This window comes from Pteropus alecto, unplaced genomic scaffold, assembly GCF_000325575.1.
Source record: "Pteropus alecto unplaced genomic scaffold, ASM32557v1 scaffold87, whole genome shotgun sequence".
Classification (NCBI taxonomy): domain Eukaryota; kingdom Metazoa; phylum Chordata; class Mammalia; order Chiroptera; family Pteropodidae; genus Pteropus; species Pteropus alecto.
The window spans coordinates 18,237,256-18,261,481 of record NW_006443225.1 but is presented as its reverse complement, the minus strand read 5'-3'; the positions used below and the strand labels follow the sequence as shown (position 1 = coordinate 18,261,481).

Here is a 24,226-nt window from a genome sequence, read left to right as displayed (position 1 = left end):
ACAGCCCAAGGGGACAGGTCTCTGGGAAACCCCGTTTCCCTCCCCCAGCGAGCCTGGGAGTTTCCGAAGGGGCCGTACCTTGTGCTTGCTGCTGGGAACCAAGTCCTCGGGGCTGGAACTGCGCAGGGCCGGTTTTGGGTTTCTGTTTCTTCCTATTTGGGTGCTGCTTCCTTGGGGGGAGGGAGGGGGTTGGCAGGATTAAATCGGCAGAACTCGAAATTCCCGATCCCGGCTGCGCCCTAGATCCCTGCCGAGATTTTATGTGCGCGCAATCCGGACTTCCAGTGCGGCCGGGCGGCGCGGGGGCGAGCGGGCTTCCGCCGGCGGCCATGCAGCCGACGTAAGGGCCGAGAAGTGTGCCGCAAAAAAAAGGGGGAGACGAGAAGTGAGGGGACAGCATCTGCCGAGGGACATGGGCGCTTAGAGCGAATACTTCGTCCAGCGAAAGACGCCGGCGGAGGAGGGAGCGGGAATGGAGCGCAGCTCGCTCACCCGCTCCGCGCCGGGTCTGGGCGGCGGAAGAGCCCCCTTCCCGCGCGTAGGTTGGAAGAATCAAGAATCGAGAGAGCCCCCAAAGTCTCAGATCAGCAACAAAATAAGAGTCGGGCTGCGGGTAGAGCATTCAAGACGATTACGGAAGAAGACGTGTCATGGGCGTCCCGCAGAAGTTTATAATTAGATATTAGCCGCATCCCAGTTTTCCTGACGATGCCCACGGATCCCCTGCCATTCCCTCTTTGTGGGGCGCTCCCGGTTCTGTCTGATCCTTGCATCGTCTCTGATCTAAAGTGGAGAGAGGGGTAAAAGGACTAGGAAGCTAGGGGCTGCGTTGTCAACACGCAGTCTTAATTTCCTGAAGTATATCTGTATTACTTAAGGTACCATGTTGTCGTCAGCAGACAGCATTCTAAATTTCTAATAGTGACTATGTGTAAGTGGCTTTCCGCATTTTGTTTCAGTAGATTTCACCAGAGCTTAAGGAGATGGTTACCCTTTCTCCTTTTTCTTTGTCATTTCTTTTGGGAGTTGAAGAAGTTGAGGACCCACTATGTGCTTCTCAACTGTGCTGTCTAGTTTGGATAACTTAATATTTGAGGGTTTAGAAAATGGATCACTGGGAAAGCTCAGAAAGCCTGAACAAAGGTAAAGGAGAATTACACCTAGCACCAGATCAGTGTCCACACATCTTACACCAAAAAGTAAAAGGTTATTTCATAGGACTAACTTATGTGTCTTTTTCACATGTGGGATTTCTTTCCTGGTCTCACCTCTGATGCATAACCCAGCGTCATAACGACAAATCATTAGTGTCTTTTTTTTCCTGAGATCGGGGTGTATGATGATGAAGTGCTTCAGAGTGAGCAAGTACCTTGGTGGGGTTCACATGCTAGAAGACAGCTGTGTGTGTGTCTCCCTTGACTGCACAGTTATTTTTGTAGGAAGTTGTGTAGCTCCGTGGCTAAAAGCCGAGTCTTATTTCCAACCTGACAAACCTGGATTTGAGTCTTGTCTCTTACCAGACACATTATATATACATAGGGGAAAAGTTCCTTTGGGCTCCAGATTCTCCATCTGCAAAAATGTTACTAATTCACAGTCTTTACCTCATGAAATGGTTATGGAATTGAATGAAATATTACATGCGATATCATAGGATGGCTTCAGAAATGTCTTTAAGTGTTGATCATGGGATTTGTGGATAGAATTTATAGTCCAATCTTAATATGCTTGTGGCAGATATTAGATTTCTTTATGTGAGCATCATCAAATTCATTTTTGTAACCTTAAAAAGCTGATTTCCATACAAAATATGGCTGTTTTCCACTCTTCATTTTTTCTTTATTTACCCATTTGCTTGTGCCAATTGATCACAGTAAAGTCAAGTCTTATACATTCAGATATTGTCTTCCATTCCATCTCGAATGACTTTCAACCATTTTTTAAAAATTCCCAGTGAAAACGGGTCTATGTAATGTTTGCAATGGACAGTCGATTGACACTTACTGGTTTTAAAGGCTGATGAAAGATTGGATTGGAGGCAATATACAAACTAATTTACTTATGTTCACTTTGACCCCATAACTTAAGGAGCTGAGGATTGAATGTATTATTTGGCTTACATTAAAAACCAACAAGAATTTTTTAGACAGCCATCATTTTGGTTTAACCGAATTCCCTACTGAAAACAAATTCTCCAGTTTCAGTCCCTTCAGGAGATCTGAAGAAAATCCCACAAGCCCCAGCTCGCCTCGCATTATTCCTTATGGTTTATCTTTTCTGTAACCTAATGAAAAGGTCAAGGTTGAGGGAAGGTGTTGGTGTCTACATGTAACTTGAAACAAAACGAGTCCCTTTCCCGTCGTGACAACAAGGTCAAAAGCCAGCTCATACTAAGCAATATTACTGTTACTTTCTATGTGGTGTGGAGAAGCTACTTCGATCACAGACCAAAGTGCCAGTCATTAATGAGAGCTAGGAACTTACGAGATGAGTCTGCGGCATCGTCCATGAGGTGGTCTCGTATCTGGAGAGTTACTGCATTTGGACGGCCAGGTCGATTCTTAGAATTCAGGTGCTGACAGTCGGAGGGACATGAAGAGATCATTTAAAGTTTTCAGTTTACAAATCAGGGAAGTGAAGCTTAAAGGATGCTCCGTCATTCATTCAGTCACATGACCCACTGTCACATCAAGACAGAAGGCCGGAGTCTCCACTCTGCAAACCCTCTGTGCTTTGCATTGCCCTAGAGTGTCTGGGACTAACTTATCCAACACAATGGCAACAAAAGACACTCTTTACAGAGGAGTCAAATTACGTTTTAGACTTGAGAAACTAATCACAATGCACAAAAACAAATACTGTGAATTTTCTACCAACGTCATTTGGAAGCATCTGTAAAATGCCATTCAATGAATAAATAGGTTGATGTGAATTTGGGAGGGCTGATTACTAAAAATTGGAATTAAGAGGACACAAAAGCTAGTGCTCTATATAGAAAATAAAACCTCTTTTATTAAAACATGACAGGTGAACCTTTGAAATAAGATTTATGTATAATAGGAAAAATGTTTCTTTCACTCTAGTATTTAATTATTATGTTATATTTTTCTTAAAGCTCATTTCAAGTTATGTGCTGTATAACTTTTCCTTTGTCATCTATTTCTCTCAAAGTATGTATACCTTCTGGACACCTGTAAGGTTACAGAGAGGAGCCTGACTTTATATGACGCATGCAGAGCTGATAACAAAGTCGGGACCTAGTGAATAATTAGCGATTGTTCACGGTGGAGACTCTTTGGGGAGAAGGGACAGAAGGAGAGAGAGGCAGAGCTGTGTCATATAACATGGGAGTGGTTTTCTTTTAGAGGAACGATGTGATTACATGTTATCAAAAGATTACGGTCATTTCTGATCAAATCCTGGTGAGACAGCAAGCTCAGGTTTAAATTAGTACCTGGAACCTACTATCTGTGTTTTAGAAAAAGATTAACTTTCAGGACTCTTAAAAATTAAATTGATTGGGATGACACTGGTTAATAAAGTTATATAGGTTTCAAATGTACAATAATATGTGTCTATATGCGTGACAAGGAATAATTCAAAAGAGATTAACGATGCTGAAGGTAGTCACCCTTCATGGAACACCTAGCATGTGCCAAGCAATGTACACAGCTCAGAGCAGTGCTTAGCACATGCTAGGTGCTCCATTAAAGATGACCGAATTATTCCTTGTCATGTGCATAGCCACTTAGTGACTGAGCAATGAATAGATTCCACGTCTCATTTTGTTTCTCTTACCTTGTCAAGTGTCAGTGACGTGCGGAGATGAGATTCATGTGGGATTCATGTTCGTTTCCCTATCTGCTACCCAGCCTACTTCCTCTATTTGCAAAAACATGGGTCACTAATAGCATGTCATTTATTGGGCAGTGCTACTGACTTTTACATGACAGATAATGATACAGTAGAGGACATTGTTATTGGGAACTTTGTGATACATTCAACAGTCCTTAGGTCATTGTCGCAATTACTCCCTCGGTTTCTGAGGAATGTTGTTTGAAGTTTTAATCAGGGAAGACGCACACGTGAGATGTCTTGCAGTCAACAGTACAGGTAAAATTTAGAGAAAGATGCAAACGTGATACTCTGGCAGGCTCATGCAGGAATGTCCCTGTACAACCACATTTTACTATCTCAAGGCTTTCTCTCCAGTGCATTATTACTGCCTGAAATGATGCCATTCATAATTTCATTCCTTTTGATTAGACAATTGCCCCTGCTTGTGAAGCCTTATCAAAACCAGATACAAAGCATTAGTTAACAGGGTGTGAATTTATCGTCTAACACGTTAAGAAGATAGAGCTGTGTCTGAGGAGAATATGGGTCTCTGGGCACCTAGAAACAGAAGATACCGAAAGGCAAGATGAGGAGTCTCAAAAATATGAATGTCAACTGTGTCACAGTTTTGGGAAGGGTAGACTCCTTAAGGTCCATCGCTGAAAAGAAAGAGCTTGATCACAGCGTAGGACCTGGCCTACTATTCTGCTGCCCGTCGCGTCATCTGAGTTTACCTGTTTACCTGGAGATGCCTTTTCTTGTAGAGATGTTTAATGTAAGCCAAAAATTAAATCGACAGCATTTATTGATTTAATAATATAGCAAGGTTGTTACATAATATTGAATTATAGGGTTCTTCCCTTTCTATCCTCAAACCGAGATGCATGCTTATGATGATTAGAACTAAGTGGGCAGGCCAACGGAAACACCACAAATCAAATCAGATGATATGACTTTATGACATTTGGCTTATTCTCACGTACTGTCGATTTTAGTTTCTTTTAGGTATATCTTTGGAATTCCTCCCCTGATCCTTGTTCTGCTGCCAGTAGCGTCATCTGACTGTGAGATTGAAGGTAAAAACGGTGAAGAGTATCAGCACGTTCTGATGGTCAGCCTCCGTGAGCTGGTATGTGCTCTGGTATGTGCTCGCTTTGTTTTTCCCACGTCTGAGCTCACTGGGAAAATCCGGTAGATACTGTTGCCATGCAGTTTTATCCTCAAGTATCCATTTGTATTTCTTGAAAGTGAAATAACTAAAGAATAAAATTGAATGAGCTACTAAAAAAAATATATATATATATATATATGTATATATATAAAATTAATTCCTTGACCTTCTATCCACCTCAGCCCTGCTTCCCTTCACCATCAAATGTTTTGTAAACATAATTTAGCATAATGCTGCCTTTCCTCACTTCTCATTGACAGTCCCTGTAGAAGCATTGCATTAGGAAAGGGAAAATAATAGATTATAACATTTAAAAATGATCATGAAAAGAGATATCCATTTTATCTGAACGTGTGTACGAGCATATGTATATTATGTATTTTATATGTATGTGTATATATAATTTGCTGTCAGTTAATTTTTTTGTTTACTGTGGACAAATTTTTTGATGACAGATTTTATTTTTTAGAGCAGCTTTAGGTTTACAGTAAAGTTGAGCAGAGTAGAGATTCCCATATAGTCTCCTTCTGTGCCATTTCCTGTTATCAACATCCTGCGTTTGTGTGGGACATTTGTCACAACTGACGAACCAATGCTGACACGTTATTATTCATTAAAGTCCACAGTTCACATCAGGGTTCACGCTTTGTGTTGTACATTCTAAGGGTTTTGACAAATGCATAATGCCTCGTGCCCACCATGACAGAACCGTACAGAATAGTCTCACAGCCCTGCAAATCCCCTCTGCTCCACTGACTCATGCCCCCTGCTTTCTCCTACAACCCATGGCAACCGTCGATCTGCTTATGGTCTCTGTAGTTTTGCCATTCTAGAATGTCATGTAGTTGGAGTCGTACAGTAGGTAGCTTTTTTAGACTGGATTTTTTCACTTAGCAGTGTGTATCTAAGGTTCCTCCATGACTTATTGTGGCTCGATACCTCGTCTCTTTTTATTGCTGAATAAAATTCCATTGAATGGATGTACCAGTGTTTATTTCTGCATTTATCGATTGAAGGGCATGTCTTTGTTGCTTCCAGTTTTTGGCACTTAGGAATAAAGCTTCTGTAAGCGTCTGTGTGCAAGGTGAGCTTTCACCAAGTCTGGATAAATATCTGGAGTGACTGCTGGATTAGGTGGTTAGACTATATTCAGCTTTGCATAAAGCTGCCACACTGTCTTTCGGAGCGACGGTACCATTTTGTATCCTCGCCAGCAGCGAATGAGAGCTTTTGATGTTCCATATCCTCACCAGCATTTCATGCTGTCAGAGATCTGAGTTTTAGTCATTCTCATAGGTGTGTAGTGCTATCTTATTGTTCTTTTGATGAGCGATTCTCTAATGTCATATGATGCTGAGGATCTTTTGTATGCTTTTGCCTTCCATCTATCTTCTTTGGTGGGGTATGTGAACTCGCAGCTTAACTAACATCTTAACAACACTGAGTCTTCCTTTCCACGATCATGGAATATCTTTCATTTGTTTAGATCTTTCTTTGATTTCTTTCATCAGAGCTCTGAACTTTTCCTCATAGAGGTCCCATTCATATTTTGTTAGGTCTATACCTAAGTGTTTCGTATTTTTAGTACTATTGTAAATGGTATTATATTTTACACTTCAAATTCCAATTGTTCATGGCAGGTATGTAGGAAAGCAAGTGGCTTTCTCTATGAACCTTGTATCCTGAAATCTTGCTACAATTGCTTATTAGTTCTGGGAGGTTTTGTTGTTGTTGATTCTTTGGGATGTTCTACATAGGCAATTATGTCATCTATAAAAATTAATTTTTCACCGTTTAAGAGTCGTTATCAATAAAATGGGATGTGTTGATTTAACAGATACTCAGTCCTTGAAGCACCAAATGGCAGAGGAAAAACTCCCTCAAATGTTCATCAGATGGGAGAAAGTGTCCAGTCGGTCCCCTCCTTCCACTCCAATCTTCCCCACGGCCTCATGCTGAAGTCGCATGACACCTTGGGAAATTCAGTGCTATACTTCTTGGAGGGATATGGAAAATTCAAGATGATATTGAACATTGTACCACAGAGGTCCCCTATTTTGCACATCGATAAGAAAAAAAATGCACACTAGATAGTAATCACCCCATTTTATATTTGAAGATTTTTTGACATTTTCTGCATGAGATGATGCTACTAATCTTTCTGAGTCAAGACATTTTTTATTTAATTTTATTATCTGGGTAGGGAATCAACTACCATTAGTTCTGCAGCATTCACGAATAACTGTGTTTGTGTGAAACTCTGCAAAAAAAAAAAGAAAAAAGATGCTATTGGCAATTCCAAAGGAGAATTTTATCCACCAGATTCATAGCACATTCCTTTTCTGGAAATATAGAGGAGCTGATCACATAGCAGCCACAACGATACTATTAAGACAAAGCAAAACATGGCTGCTCTTCTTAAGGAGATTAATTCACAAGACAGGGAAGAGTGCATGAATTAGACAATCCAAGTGAAAGGGCTGTGATAATCTCAAGAAAGCTGTAAATCTGAGGTGAGAAATTTGAGAGAAGGAGAGAGTCACAAAGAACTATTCTGACTGACACACCTGGTGGAGAAGATCTAGCCACTTATTCACTGACTGTGTTCTAGATGCTCTGTAGACATTAACTACGTTTAAATCTCTGGGACACCGTAACAGCGCTAACGCTTAGGAAGTGTGTTACGTTGCTGGTGTTAGCTGATTTAACCCTCACAACGTCCCTGCCCGAGAAGTACTCTTACGACCTTCATTTCACCCCAGAAGGTGAAGCTGGGGCTGCCCAGTTTGTAAGTGTGAGAAGCATTCGAGCCTCTGCTCACCAGCACCCTCTCCTGCCTCCCAGTAGCAATGTGTTAGTTGGTTTGTTCAGCAAGCGTTCACTGGGAGCCAGCTACGAAAACGCTTTTGTGTGTGTGTGTGTGCTGGGGGGTGGGGGGTGGTGGTAGAAGATTGGGGACAACACGATGAGGGACCAGGCGCAGACACTTCTGAAAAGCTTGCATCTGGTGGTGGTGAAGTCTTGGTGTGAGGGATGCAAGTTGCAGCTTGTAAAGGAGTGGCTGCTTTCCTTGTCACTGTGAACAAGCAGACTGGTTGTGAGCCAGGTCTGGAAACAAGGAGATGGCCTGTGCTCTGGGAGGAGGTGACTGGCCCGGCGTGGTGCCAGCGGAAACAGCACGTGCCCTCACCTCCAGGCTCTGCAGATGGCACGCCCTGTTAGTAAAACGTTTTCCAGCCTGGACTGCCAATACGCTTTTAACGTCCAATACGCTTTTAACATTTATTTGCATATTGTAGCATGTTCGTAGTGTTTTTGCAGACATTAATAATGATATATGCAAAAAAAATGAAAATTTACAAGGATGACATGAAAACCGAATATACGAAGGATTTCTACAATCTCCGTCCCATGCTGCAGTGGGCGGTCCATTGTGGATTCTGCCTTGAAGACGATGACACAGTGGAAGACATGAGGGGACTTAGTGTCATAGCAGGATGTGAGCACTCCTGACACGATGGTGTTTAAACTCGATTCTAAACGTAACTACAAGTCAATGGCGATTTGATAAAAGGAACACTTAATTAAAGTACAGAGTTTCGAGGATTTACTATGTGCAATGGGGCCATTAAAACTAAGTGATAATCCTTGTTCTTCTATAATCTACGAGGATGAAGGACATACATGTCACTGTAATGCGAAATGATGCCAGTGGTACATTACAAAACAGTTTCACACGCATTGTCTTATTTTACTATTATGATCTCATAGAGCTATCTCACGATTTCTTTATGACATGATAACAATGAAATAATAATAATAAATAATAATAATAATAATAATAATAATAATAATACAAATTCAGGGTTTACTATGTGCCAGTGCTGTTCTGAGCACTTTCCATGTATCGATTCTTAAAATAACTCTATGCAGTGAGGGTGCTGAGACCCAGATCACACAGGTGGTAAATGACAAAGCTGGAATTCGAACCCCAGCAATCTGACTCCATGAAATGCCCTTATTTTGGTGAGGCAAGGCAGCTGCTAGCCCTGTTTCTTGGAGGGAGAACGTGTGATGGGGACTTGGACGATAACATGACAGAAGGACCTCACCTCATTACAATGCTGACCGGACTGGTTGAGTCGTGGGGAAAGGAGGTGGGATGCTGAACACGTGTGCCGCCGAGTGTGAGCCGTCCAGACCGCGTCGGACGGTGGAATGGAGCTGCAGGGAAGGAAACGGACATGCTGAGAACTGTTACGTGGAGTCCATACGGGGCCCAGGGTGAGAATGAGACTCATCCCTTCTGCCTTCCTCAGAGGGAAGGAGGTTCGTAATATGTGGCAAAGGCCCTCATTTCTTACGGTCTGCCAGATATTCCTAGAACTGGCTAAGTTCAAGAGAATCGGCATTTTAAGTTTCTTAATGAACAATACCAAATTATTTTCCAGAAAGAACCGAACCATTTACACTGCTCACAGCCGTATATGATGGCATCACTGTCGTCACCAGTGTGTATTTTTATTTTTGAAAATATCTGTCAAGGCAATGGGAGGAAATAACCTTTTGTTTACACTCACATTTCTTTGCTTGCCAGTGACACTGTTTTTTACGTTTATTCATCACTTATGTTTTTCTTTGTTTATTTTGCATTGAGATAAAATACAGTGCACTTTTTAAAGGGCATGATTTACTAGCATTTAGTATATTCACAAGTTGTACAGTCATCACCACTATCTCCTTCCAGAACATCCCATCACCTCCACCGTGAGGGAGACCATTAGCGGTAACTCGCCATTCCCCCTCACCAGATGCTGGCAGCCACTAACCCACGTTCTGTGTCTGCGTGTCTGTCTTTTCCAGGCATTTCGATATATGTGGAATCATACCACGTGCAGCTTTGCATACTGTTTCCAAGTTAATCCGTATTATAGCATGAATCGGTACTTCATTTCTCCTTATCGATCAGTAATATTCTACTGGATGGATATACTACATTTTGTTTCCCCATGCGTCACGATGGACGTTTGAGCTCCTTCTGCTCTTTGGCTATTGTGAGCAATGCTGCCGAGAACGCCGGTGTACACGTTTTTGTGCAATTCTCGGGCAGCATCTTACATTCCCACCGGCAGTGGCAGAGGGTTGCAGTTTCTCTACATCCTCATAAAATCTGACTTTCAAATTCAGTCATCCTAGTGCACGTGAGGCGGTATCTCATTGTTCTGTTGACTTACGTTTCCCCGATGATTATCGATGTCAAGCATCTTTTCATGATTGATCGTTATGATTGGCCATTTGCATATCTTCTGTGAAGAATCATCTCTTCAAATCCTTTGCTCGCTTTTAAATTGGGTTATCTTTTTATTGTTCGATTGTGAGAATTTTTTATATATTCTGGATACTAGACCCTTATCCGATATGCAGTTTGTAAATATTCTCTCCCATCCTGTGGGGCATCTTTTCAATTTCTTTATAGTGTCCTTTGAAGCACGCAAGTTTTTGCATTTTGATGAAGTCCAATTTATTTATTCCGTTGCTGTTGGTCATGCTTTTGGTATCTCATCTAAGAGACTTGCCTAATAATCCCAGGTCACGAAGATGTACACCTACATATTTTTAAGAGTTTTATCGTTTAAGGTCGCATTTAGGCCTTCGATCCATTTTTAGTTAATTTTTGTGTATGGTATGAGGTGGGGGGTCCAACTCTATTCTCTTCCGTTGTCCCGCGCCTTTCGTGCCTGTATTTCCCCCACTGAATTGTCTTGGCATCTTTACTGAAAATCGGTTGAATCTGAACGTACGTGTTTCTTTCCGCACTTTCAATTCCATTCCATCGTCTCTACGTCTGTCCTTTTGTCATTACCACGGTAGCTCAGGAGTTAGTTTCGAAATCGAAAGAGTATGTCCTCCGACTACGTTCGTTTTCGAGATTGTGAGTCCTCATCATTTCCATTAAGTCAGTCATCGACCTTTATTCTATGGGTTGTCTACACTTTTTTGGGGATTCTGTTATGGAAAAGCTTTAGAATTTAAATGCAATGCAAAACTCTCTGGTGATGCTGTGCTTCTGTGCAATCATTGAGCCACATAACTCGGTACTTGTAAGCATGGCCACGTCGGCAGTGTGGACAGAAGCATGGCGGGGGAAGGTGTGATGAGCCGAAGGACATCTTCTCCCTGAAAGCCCTCAAGATCCTCTGTCATTCTCCATTTTGCTGATATGCCTGTTATATATTAAGTATAAGAACTGTATGGCTGTCATATTTGTTGAAAACATTTTCCAGTGTATCATTGACTTTTTTATCTTGTTTTTAATACACATTTCTTTTTATATATTTTTTAGATTTGATTTGCTAATGTTTTGTTGAGGGTTTTTACATTTGTGTTCATGGGAGATATCGGCCTGTGGTTTTCTTTTCCTGTAATGTCTTTATCGGGTTTGAGTATTAAGGTAATGCTGGCCTCATAGGCACAATTAGGAAGTATTCCATATGCTGAAAGAAATTCTAGAAATTTGGTCTGATTTCTTTCTTAAGTGTTTGGTAGAATTCACCAGTGAACCTATCTGGGGCTTTCTGTTTTGGAAGGTTATTAATTATTGATTATATTTCTTTAATAGGCCTATTCAGATCCAATATTTCTTGCATGACTTTTGGTCATACGTAATTCTGAATCTTAAAACACATGTAGATGTTACCAAAAGAACGGGCTGGGGGCCCCTCCTGGGAGAGGAAGGATCACCTTGCAAAGGGATGTAGTTAGGGAACCAGCTGGCATGGCGTGACTGGCTTGGAGGATGCAAGATGAGACCCGAACCCTCAGAGGAAGCCTGGACCACTGAGTGCTGTGCCCCAGCTGCTAAGGAGTTCGGACCTTTGCCTGAGCACCAGGGAATCACTGAGGAGTCTAGAGGGGGGAGAAAGAAGACACTCAATGAAAGTGTCACAAGAACAGAAATCTTTGTCCTTTGTGTTTACTGCTGTGCCCCGAAAGACTAGAACGCTCAGTCAATATTTGATGGTGAATGGAAAACGAAGTAACACCGTAAGGTTTTTACCTTATAACTTGTTTTCTGTCAACCACGTAGATAATTTGGGGGTGGGATAGAAAGCAAGGAGACAAGGGGAAGCAATGAGAGTCATTAGGCGAGAATTGCTGATGGGCCACGCTGGTGCATCATACATAACCTCAGGGTACTTCAGAGTGAGCCTCACGGACTTGTTAAGACACAGAATGCTAGGCCGCAGGCCCAGAGATTCCTATTTTTGAGGAATTTCGGTGATCTGTATGTATGTCCCGCCCTCATTTAGAAAGATTTTATGAACCTAAGAGGAAAAATTAGAATGGTGCCCTGAGTTTAGTCTGACACCTAAATTCTGTGGCATCAGGTCTGCAAAGCCATATGTCACAGTCGGTGGGTATTAGCCGATACGGGTTTGCTTATTTGTTCGCTTGTTTGTTTTTCAGCATTTAGCTCTACAGTGACAAAATAGAAATAATGTAGAAGAAAAAAAAACTGAATCTTAAATTCAATTAGCAATTATTTTGAAGTTACACATTTTATTTTAGAATCTATGATTAAAATCTATTTTAAGGATAAATATATTTTCACTGACTCTCTTGATGAGATTGCTTTTCAGTGAACCAGCATAGTAGTGTAGTGTGAGGGACGCTGAGTGAAGAATCAGATCTAATTTGTTACTAGCCTTGTTCTTAGCAAGCGCGGTGAACTTGAATACCTCATTTCACCTCTTTAGAGCTTTTAAGTTCCTTATAAAATGTGGAAATTGAATGATCTCCGGGGACCCCGCAGTGCTCATATTTTCTGAGACATGGAAAACATCATGTTTTCTTGTTTCTCCTCCTTCCCCTCCCTCTCTTCCTTTATCGCTGACCTGTCTTGATTATTTTCCTTTTTTCATAAATATTTATCAATCCCCTACCTACTATGTGCAATGCTGTGTCAAATTCTTCCAAATAATAACAATGATGATAATGATAATAATAATGAGGAGGAGGAGGAGGAGGGGGAGGGGGAGGTTGGGCGGAGTGGGGAAGGGGGAGCTGGAGGGAGGGAGAGGAAAGGCAAGCTGCTGTCTTCGGTGGACATATAATCAAGGGCTGAAGTGAAATTTATTCAGAGATAATTACCTTCTCAAGCAACGAATAAGCCATATTTGGAAAAGACCCTTGTTTACCCCAGTGAGCAGTCCTGGCTTTGACCACACATGTGTGGGTTTATTGGACTGTCCAGTTCTATTCCATTCACATGCACGCACTTATCCTGTGCCAGGACCTCCCTCTGTCTTTATTGCCATGGCTTTGGAGTAAGTTTTGAAATCGGAAAGTGTGAGTGCTCGTTTGTTCTTTGAGATTGTTTTGGCTGGTTCACGTCCCTTGCAATTCATTCCATGTGGATTTTAGAATCAGCTTGTCAGTTTCTAGGAAGAAGTCAGCTGGGATCCCGAAAGTGATTTTGTTGTGCCCGTCGATCAATTTGGGAGCGCTGTCCCTTTAACGACGCATAACCGTGCTTCTGATCAGCGAACACGATGTTTCTCCATGTATTTAGACCTTCTGTCATTTCTTTCAACGACGTTTTGTAGTTTTCAGACTGTAAGCTTGCAACTTCTTTGGTTACATTTATTCCTAAGTATTTTATGTGTCTTTGATGCTACTGTAAATGGGCTTGTTGTCTTAATTTCATTTTTAAATTGTCTTTGATTCTTAACTCTGTACTCCTTGTACGCTTACCCGAGTTTGTATCTTATTTCTCCATACTAGTCTTTAAGTATCTTAAGTTAATGTTTGATTCATCTTTGCATGCCACAGAATGCTTAGCATGGTACCTTCCACCTAGTAGTTTTCCATACAAATAATAATAGGAATTGCAATAACGTATGAGAAATAATATATGAATTGTAAATCAACAACATAAGTTAATGAGAACCCAGAACTTGTTTCAAATAAGCTAGGAAGTCTTTTTCTCAAACATTTGTTTCTTTGGAGATTCGTTATGAATCAAATGTCAGGTACCGTTCTGATATCCAATATAAACTAGTTTTAGATGTTATACATTATTTTATCCATAAAAATTATTTTGCCTAAACATGACTCCTCATATGATTATGTAACTCTTAGTTACCAGAATAGAGGCTGGTTAAAAACATAAAGGCTGCTGGAGAAGGCCAAATACTTTCTAGGAATGACTCAGTCTAATACATGTACATGAAGGGCTGTCCTTTATTATAAGTTGTGAAATTTAATATCTAATGACCAATAAGTTATAATTGGCTTTTACAATTTTCACTACTTTTAACTCTACCTCTGTTCTAGGGTCTTCGCAGATTCAAGTTCTGTCTTTGCATAGAGAGCTCTCCAGTACCCTCAGGTGTGCACCTCTTCCATGACTTTTAGAGCCATTTAATTCAAATATCAGTGACAAACCTCTACCCAGGTGTACTGTGGCCATCATGCACAGTAGAGAACTAACGCTCATCACTTTTTAGCCTGTTCCTGCTTCCGCGTTCTCTGTCTTAGGTGAAAGCATTTGCACTTGTCCAGTCATTCAGTCCTGAGAGCCTGGACTTACCCTTGACGCCCTTGCTCCTCCGCCTCACTCACCACCAAATCCTAGGGATCAGTACGTCCCCGTGACGCTTGCGTAACTCATTCGCTCTGCTGGCTTCTGCTACTGTCGTCTTCGTTCCGGTCATCAGCAACGATCGCAGGGACCGCTTCCACAGCCTTCAGGGGGCCCTCACTGGTCTCACTCCCTCCAGCGTACACCTGTCCTCTCTCCCGGCACTTGAGCTACCATTCCAAAATCCAAATCTGATACGTTCTCTCTCCTTCTTAAAAACTCTTTAATACCTTAAAGCCTCTTTATCTTAAGCTTAAGAACAAGTTAATGACGTGCCCTCTCACCATTCCTAGTCGACGTCCTTTGGGTAGTCCTAGCTAGTCCAGCAGTACAAGAAAAGGAAATAAAATATGTACAGTTGGAATAAGATAGTTTTTGTTTGCAGATGGCATTATTGTCTTCATAGAAAATCCAAAAGAATCAACAAAGGAACTCCTGGACCTAATAAGCAATTCCAGCAAGGTTGCAGTATACAAGGTTAATACACAAAAGACAATTGCTTTTCTCTATACCAGCAATGAACAATCAGCATTTGAAATGAAAAACACAACACCATTTACATTAGCATAAAAAATACTCAGGTATAAACATAACAAAATATGTACACTATCTATATGAGAAAACCTATAAAACTCTGATGAAAGAAATTGATGAACTAAGTAGATGGAAACATATTCCATGTTCATGGATAGGAAAGCTCAATATTGTTAAGAAATTAATTCTTTCCAACTTGATCAATGCAATTCCCGGTCAATGCAATTCCAGTCAAAATCCAGCAAGTCACTGTGGATATCAACAACCTGATTCTCAAGTTTATATGGAATGTTAAAAGACTCACAATAGCCAACACAATATTGAAAAGGAAAACAAAGCATACTGACACTATCAGTTATAAAGCTAGAGAAATCAAAACAGTGATATTGGTGAATGAATAGACAAATCCACCGAATTGGTGGATGAATAGTCAGCTGATCTTTGACGAAGGATCAAAGCCTGACACTATCAGTTATAAAGCTAGAGAAATCAAAACTGATATTGGTGAATGAATAGACAAATCCACTGAATTGGTGGATGAATAGTCAGCTGATCTTTGATGAAGGATCAAAGCCAATTCAATGGAGAAAGGATAGTCTTTTCAACAAATAGTGCTGGAGCCACTTAACATTCACACACACAAAAACAGACCTTGCACCTTTTATAAAAATTGACTCCAAATGGATCACGGACCGAAATGTAAAACACAAAACTATAAAACTCATAGAAAATAGCAGTAAAAAAAATCTAGGTAACCTTGGATATGGGGATAACTTTTTAGATACAACTACCCGTGAGAGAAAAGGATCAAGTTGAACTTCATTAAAATTAAAACTCTGTTACAAGAATGAAAAGACAGGCCACAGAATGGGAGAAAATATTTGCAAATAACGGCTTTCTTTCAAAACATCCAAAGAATTGTTAAAACTCAACAATAACAAAAGAAACAATCCAATAAAAAAATAGGCAAAGTACCTGGACAGACACCTTACCATTCTGTTCAGTGGAATATAATCAGTGATAGAAAACAAACGAGCTCCCAAGAAACTAAAGGACACAAGGTTTCCTAAATGCATGTTGTGTGAAAGAGTCCAGTCTTGAAAGACTGCGTACTGTACGATTTCAACTATATGACATTCTAGAAATGGCAAAACTACAGTGACATCAAGCAGACCAGTGTTTGCCAGGGGATGGGGAGGGAGGGAAGCGGAAAGGAACGAGTAGGTGGTGCACAGTGTGATTTTAGAGCGAGACTGTCTGACACGCATTCGTCAAAGCCCACAGAACTTTACCGCACGAAGAGTGCTTAATGTCCACTATGGACATAAGCTGTTAGCAACGTAACGATATCGATTCATGAATTATCAAAGGTTCCACGCCGGTGCGAGACATTAATAACAGGGGAAAGTATGGATGGGGTGAAGGGGATATATGTGAACTCCCTGATCTTTTTTCGAGTCTTTCTGTAAACCTAAACTGTTTAAAAATAGTCTACTTAAAAAAGTAAAATCGAATAATTAAAAAATAAAAGATTAGCAGTTATAATTATATAAATTCTCCAAATCCAGCATCCCTTGATATGCACAGCTAGTTGCTAGGGAGGAAATAATTACATTCTCATAGATACTTTCCTGGGCAGAATGAAGGTAAGAACCCTACCTTTTAATTTTAAAGTCTTATGATATTAGATTCTTTATGAAAGACTGAATTGCTGCTGGCTGATACCCACTGACAGGGGGAATTCATCAAGAGAGAAAGGAATCCTGACTGGTAACTTGGACTCAACACTGGATTCCAGATATTTGTTGGGGGGAAAATTTACTCTAGAAAAAAAGTGTAAGGATCGGTATAACTTTCAGTTCTGAGTACCCTGCCATTGCAGATCTCTTTGGAGACAATTTTGGGCATATAAGTATGAATTAAATAATTATAATTTTTGGTACCTTTGAGGCCTTTGCCTGCTTGGAGCTGGTACAAATATCTGGACGAAAAAGAACATAGGACTATGTTGCACGGATTTTCTGTGTTGAAACCTTGTAGCTGCAACAGAAATAAAAAAAAAAAAGAAAAAGCATAAGCCAAAAGCTGTGGCTGGGTCACATAGGCCTGTTTTTCATACCTGGCAAGTGGAAGGTAACAGTCTGTTTGTACGGAATAAACTCTACGTTCTCGGACAACTCAGAGCACTGAAAAGAGAGATTTCTGCAAACCTAGCAAATGTGGATAGAAATGGTTTAATCAGAGAAATACTGAATAGCTATGACGTTCTGAGTAACGCAGTCTGCTGAGGCATGTCATACCTGTTTTGAAAACTACTCTGATCTCATCAGAACAAAGACATGCTGTCACATAGACTGTGGCCTTCCCAACGGGCTTGAACCCACCATTTAGGTGATCCCGCAGAGTCTACAGGTATACGTATTGCCGTTGTCCGTGACCGAAATTGTCCTGCTGGAGCGCGATGACAGACATTAAAGTGAACCGAAATTGGGCACCTCAGACCTTGCAAAAATACAAAATAGAAGATCGAACTAAGGAGAAGACACTTCTTTGTGCAAAAAAAAAAAGGCATTGAAAACTGGCAGCCTGGGAACGAGAAAAACCTTTCAAGAACCCGCAAGACTGACAGCAACTCTTAAATCAACGCCCCTCCAAAGACAATACTGTAGGTGGTATGGTGGGCTGAAGGGTGGCACCCCAGATGATATGTGCATCTGGAACCGATGTATGCATCCTTATTTGAAAGAAGGGTCTTTGAAGAATCTTCCAGAACATCCTGGATTAAGCGGGTTAAGAGAAAAACCTTTCAAGAACCCGCAAGACTGACAGCAACTCTTAAATCAACGCCCCTCCAAAGACAATACTGTAGGTGGTATGGTGGGCTGAAGGGTGGCACCCCAGATGATATGTGCATCTGGAACCGATGTATGCATCCTTATTTGAAAGAAGGGTCTTTGAAGAATCTTCCAGAACATCCTGCATTAAGTGGGTCCTAAATCCTATAACAGGCATCCTTAGAAGTAAAGAGCTGAGCAGAAGAGACACGTGGAGACAGGCAGAGATGAGTTAGGCCGTGCCGAGCTAAGGAAGGCCGGGACTGTGGCAGCCTCCAAAAGCTAGGAGGGAGGCAGGGGACCCCGCCAGCACCCCGATTTCAGACTTGGCTTCCGGAACTGTGAGAGGATCAATTTCTGCTGTTCTAAGCCACCCAATTTGTGGGAATTTGTTATGGCAGCGCTAGCAAACTCATAAGATGTTGAGAAACGTAGACAAAATTCTTCACCTGCAGCGCCATGCAGGCGAAGCGGGCAGACGGCCCCTGAATGTCACGGTCTCCGTCCAAAGCCAGAAAGCTTCACTCCTAGTTGGAAGGAACCTTGAAGGCCAGCGACCACTCTCTTCTCAAGGAGGGCAGTTCACCGAGATAGTTAAAAAAGACCACAGTCCTCGTTCACCAGCGTACCTGACCGTAGCTGCGCCCACTTCCCCTCCCCCACTGCAGTCCCATGTCCAGACAGCCCTGTCCATCCGCCCCGTGTTCCCAGGCTTCACAAAAGCAGGTAGAGCAGCCAGTACCATGGCCTCACTGAGAAGTGCTGAGGAACGGTAATGTTCTCTGCTAGGCGAGAGGGCACCATGGGTACGGAGTCAAAGAAGTATCAGCACCAAGTGGGCCACAGGACACGTAAGATGAAGACCATACGGCAACCAGGCATAAATGACACAGACAATAATAAGCCAATTTGTGGAAAACAATTTCTCCAAAAGAGAACTGATCTAATGGAAGAGCAAAATAACCTAGGAGAGAGAAAACTCCCCCCATCCCTAAATTACTAAAAAAAACGAATGCAAGAAGACCACAGGGCATCTCATGTATTATAAAAAACTGACAGAAAACAACGGTCAGTAACATAAAGGAAGAATAATGCAAGCATTTGGGTGGAAATGGCAAGTCAATTTGGGGGTGGGGAATCTAAGTGGCTTCAGATTTTCCACACAAATATAAAAGATAATAGCGACACAATTCTGAGGGGAATAAAATGTGACCTGAGAATTTTACCCAGCCGAGTGATTGTTTAGATATAAAGTGCACAGGCAGAAAATTATGCATTTGGGTCAAAATGCAGGGGCAGAGCAGCACTCATGAGCCTTTTTTTTTTTTAAGATAAAACTTCTAGCCACTAAATCTGACCAACAAAGAAAAAATGCAGACACCGTAAGGAAAGTTCAATTGATGAGCATAAAATTCCCTTCCTTCTAGAATCAGAGTGGCTTCTCCCCTACCCGCGATATAATATTATATTTTCTTTATGGCTTTTATTTTATCTGAAATTTTCTTATTTGTGAGGACAGAGACTTTCTTATCAGTCATTGTATCCCCGGCATCTAGAACACTACCTGGCAGAACAGACCCCTTAGAAACACCGACTGAATGGATGAAAATACTGTACCATATTTACATGAAAAAATTAAATGTTATTTTTAATTTACAGCACAAAGATGTTGATATACATGAGCCACATTGTACAATTTCTTATAGGACTTATATGTTTTTGCCATATTGGCAATAGTTGTGACTTCTCGCCACTCCGACACAGGTAGATGTCACCTACCTAAAGTCTTGAATGTTGGTGTTTACGGTCTTGCTCTCAGAATAAACACTCCCTCTGATTCTGCAGGACAGTTTTGTCTGCTATAGTGATTACATTGCTTTCCTTGATATTTTTCTTCAGAAGATTTTTATCTTTGTTTGACCTGTGACCAGCCCACCTCGGCTCACTAGAATCTTTCAATATATTCAGTCTAGTACCTGGTCCCTCGTATTCCCTCATTAATAAAATCTTAGGGGTCCTGTAGTTGAAAGTGATAGAAGTTCAGGTGAATAGCGCAGTATTAGAAAGTAGAGTATATAAAAGCACCGCTGATAACAAATTCACGTTAGGCACGCTTGTTAATTGCCGACTGCCATTATTGTAAGGTAGTGCGTACCATTACCGCATAGTAATCGTAAGACTGATGAGTGATTAAAATCTCCCAAAATGATCAGCGTGCATACGCTGGCAGGTTTGTAATCAGTTTTTCCAGATCTCTGTAAAAATCTCCACTTCGGATTCTTAATGGTTCGGTTAAATGTTTATGAAGCGTCTGCCAGTTGGAATCTGCCAATTGAGAGATGAATAAAATGCTCTGTCAAAGAACTCGAGTGACCGAGGGGAGAATCACAGTTTTAAGAGGACTCTGGAACACGGGTGGGTGTGCAGGCGGCAAAAATCAAGGGGAATGCAGGACGACCGTCGAGTTCGGCGTCCAGGGTTCTCAGCACCGTTTCGCGTGCATTTCTGAAATGCAGATGCGTTTATGAAAAGCAGGGGCGACGAGATGGTGGCCAGGGTCCCAGCGTGATGACAAGGCCTGTCCTCGTGAAGCAGGAAGGCCCCTTCGGAGTCCCCTCCGCTAGGTGCCCGTTGTTAAAGGCCTGGCTTCCTCACGCCCGCCGGGCTGTGTCGAGTCTGTGCCTGGATCTTTCAGGACAGTGAAGTTCTGATACTCCCACTCTTTAATAGCTATTTTGCGAGAATTACTGTGTTGGTGATTTTTAAATTAGTTTTGGACCCGGCTTTATGTCACAATCAGATTTGGCAATATTGTAAGTTTTACGGGATTTGGCATCGTTACCATGTGCATATGAAGGTCAATAACCAACCAAGACATCAGCCTTGTAGATCACATAATAATAATAATACGTGTGCTTCAGTTGTTCTCAATGAATGGTGATTATTTACGCAGGTTATCAATTCTATGACCATCACTGGCGTTGAAGACTGAGGTTAGAAATGTACTTCACAGAAATAAAGGTTTCTGTTCCCCATGAAGACCACAGACATGGTTCTAATCTGACTGTAAATAATCTATAATGAATCTTTTTCATGACCTAATGGACCCTGTGTATATATTCAGCCTGAATCTCCCACTTGCTAACTATGAGACACTGGATAAGTTACTTAACTTTTTTCATGCTTTAGTTCCCTTATTTCCTTATTTAGTTTCCTTATTTCTAATTTCATGGGGTTATTTTAAGGACGAAATGAATTACCATATGTAAAGCTCATGAAGCAATGCCTGGAACAGTACGCATTCAAAAAGTGACGGCTCCTACAATATTTTTTCATGTTAGAAATAATGTCTGCAACAATACCTTCTAAATTTCCTGTTTCACATCTATTAGTGGAAATATTAGGATGCAGTTATCCACACCCCTGTTTCAATGTTCTTTCCATTACATGAATTACAGTCTATTTAGAATAGACAGAGAACATGCATGAAACATTTATATAACTCTCGCAACAACATCCCTACACACACCGAGTAATATATGTGCCACTCTCATCTGCGGTACTGTTCCAGCTACAGCTGGGTATGCTGCTAGGTTTGAATAATTTTTTAGTGTCTGTATTTGACATGAATATTGTTATTTAGGGAAATCTGCTAATTGCAGAATCATAGAGTTTTAGAACACCATTTCTTATCCCAACGTGTGTACATAACCACACGTTGATTGATACAAATGAATAAAAAAACAAGCAACGTATCTAGGGTGTGCTGGCAAAGCTGGAAAGGCCTCCCATAAATAGAAAATATATACTCACCTCCAGAAAAAGCCCTCCAATGAATATGGAACTTTGCGCAAGATCAAGGGTAGGTTTAACAACCAAGATTTGTTCATTTTCCCCTTGGTGGTATCCTCCTTTGTTCCATATTCATAACACTGTTTAAGTGTTTCTCATGCTTTTTGCTGATTGATTCTTCTTCAATTGAGCCTCATCAAAGAACTTCTAGAGAGGTGTTTTCACAAGTGGAAACTCACACTCCCAGGGTTTCTTGTCTGTTTTGCATAAAGAGCGTGTTGGGGGGGCACTTTCATGATATTGTTTTGAAACACCACGTTTGAGAATATAGTCACTTTCAATGTTATTTTTAGGCTGGTGTTCTTCGCTTTATTCCTAGAGTCTTCTCTATGGTGGATGACCTGCGATCTTAATTGTTCGGGAATGTAACTCACTGTTTCTGCTACTGTTTACGTACTAGGGAGCCATGTGATATAAAGCGTGTTATTTTATGAGTGTAAGTTAGAGAAGCAAAGCGACGATAAATTTCACTAGAACTGCTTTCCTTGGGCTGCTCTTGGGCATGGGGAGGTATGGCAACTACCGTAATCACAGTTCGTAGCCTCGGAGCTTCGACTAACTGAGTTGTGAATTAATAGTACTCTATAGTCGCTTTAGAATTAATAGTACTCTTTAGAATTTTAGCATAAAATTGAGCAGGAAACATGTTCTGGCTATGAAATTACTGTGTTCAATGTCTCCTGTTTCTTGATTGTCAGAGCATAATTAACATATATAAATACGTATTGCCATAAAAAAGAATAAATGCTAACGCCAAAAAATTTTAGCTACTCTTCTCTCCTGCCTCGTTAACTTAGCGAAGTTGGGCGGTGATGAAGGGAAGGAAAACCGGGTTTGATAAGGATGTGCTGTCTTAGTCTTCGCAAACACGTGCTATCTTCTCAAAACGTGTCCGTTGAGGACGCATTCTCAGAAATAGAGAAATACGAAACACTAAAGAGGGCCAGCCTGGTTAAGTGCACAAATACTCACATTAGTTTTGTATGTGTTTTCTTTCTCCTTTCTGGTAGAAAATTTAGAACATGGTTATGTCTGTAGTTGATTAATTTATCATTTGTTTCACAGTGTCTATTCCAAACTAAAGAACGCCTGTCTACCTAATAAGATATCCCCAAATGGGAGTCAGTTCCTTCATGCAGCTGGACCTGGCTTGGTTGTACGTTACCGACAACCTTCCTTCTGATTCTTCTGTTTCTCATGTGATTTATATCTACCTCCTCGCACTATTTCTCCATAATTCACATCTACCCACCACCTAATCTGATTGTCCAGGCAAAGTAGATAAGCATCGCAGTCAGCAATGTGGCAGAACTCTTCCGCAGCGTGTACCGTCGTCAGAAGCAGAGCTGACATCATGCCGAATGCCCACCCAACAACTTTCCATAGGTTGTCACCCACTGTCCACTGACTGCAGGACTCACACGTCATCTGGGCATTTGGCAAGCAGAGTCTGCTGCCAGTCTGCATTTCCAGCCTAAGTAGCACTCTGCACTGCCCCTCGGCCTCCCCACACCACGACCAAACTGGACTGCCCTCCGCGTCCCAGACGAGCCCCGCACGTGTGCACTGCCGGGCCTCTGCTGTGTTCTCTCGTTTGGAACGTCCTTCCTCCCCCTTCTCCCCAAATATTCCATGTTCAGATTTCAGCACCTTTAAGACTGAGCTCAGGTTATACTTCACTCATAAGATCAGCCAGAAGTAATCTTTCTTTTAGAACATTTTATCTTGACTACTATTAAGGCAGTTATTGCTCTATTTTATGCACAAAATATGAATATGTATGTACGTCCGATCAGTTAAGTAGACGCATAATGAATAAGCAAACAGAAAGGAATGTAAGCTGTGGCATGTGGACAGGGTTTAGAAAATAATGTATGTTCTTGTTGTTTTGACTAGAATTTATACTCTTGACTGTTCTATTAAATTTTGTTGAAAAATTTTAATCAAATTCACATGACTTAGATGGCAAACTTGGTGCAACAGAAAAAGCATGGACTTTGTAACTGGGCAAACCTGTTTGTGTGCCAGCTCTGCCCAGCGTTGGCCTCCCTATTCAGCCTATTCGTGAATCTGCTTTATCTGGGATTATAGGGTGTGATGGTGGCTGTGACTGCTGTGTTAGGTGCTGCCTGCACTGTCAATCATTGTAGGAAGAGCACATTTCCTTAAATGGGACCTGTGAGTTTTTTTTTTTTTTATCAGGAGGAGAAACTCCTCCCTTTAATAGGAGGACAAACTCCAGAAAAATAAGTTGCTCTAAACATCTCAAGTCAGGAGAGGAGCAGAGCCATTTTAATGCTTGAGGTGAACGTCGCCTGACCATGCGAAGACGTTAGGGCAGGAGCCCACAGACTC

At 41.3% G+C, this 24,226-nt stretch overlaps 1 protein-coding gene across 1 annotated transcript in view; it reads left to right on the top strand.

The window, feature by feature from the left end:
• The first annotated feature begins 4,423 nt into the window (after nt 1-4,423).
• Nucleotides 4,424-24,226, top strand: part of IL7 (interleukin 7) — a 32,184-nt gene continuing 12,381 nt past the window's right edge. The window contains exons 1-2 of the mRNA XM_025041119.1: nt 4,424-4,612; nt 4,817-4,966. Coding sequence (XP_024896887.1) covers nt 4,424-4,612; nt 4,817-4,966 — 339 coding nt within the window. The remainder of the gene's footprint in view (nt 4,613-4,816; nt 4,967-24,226) is intronic.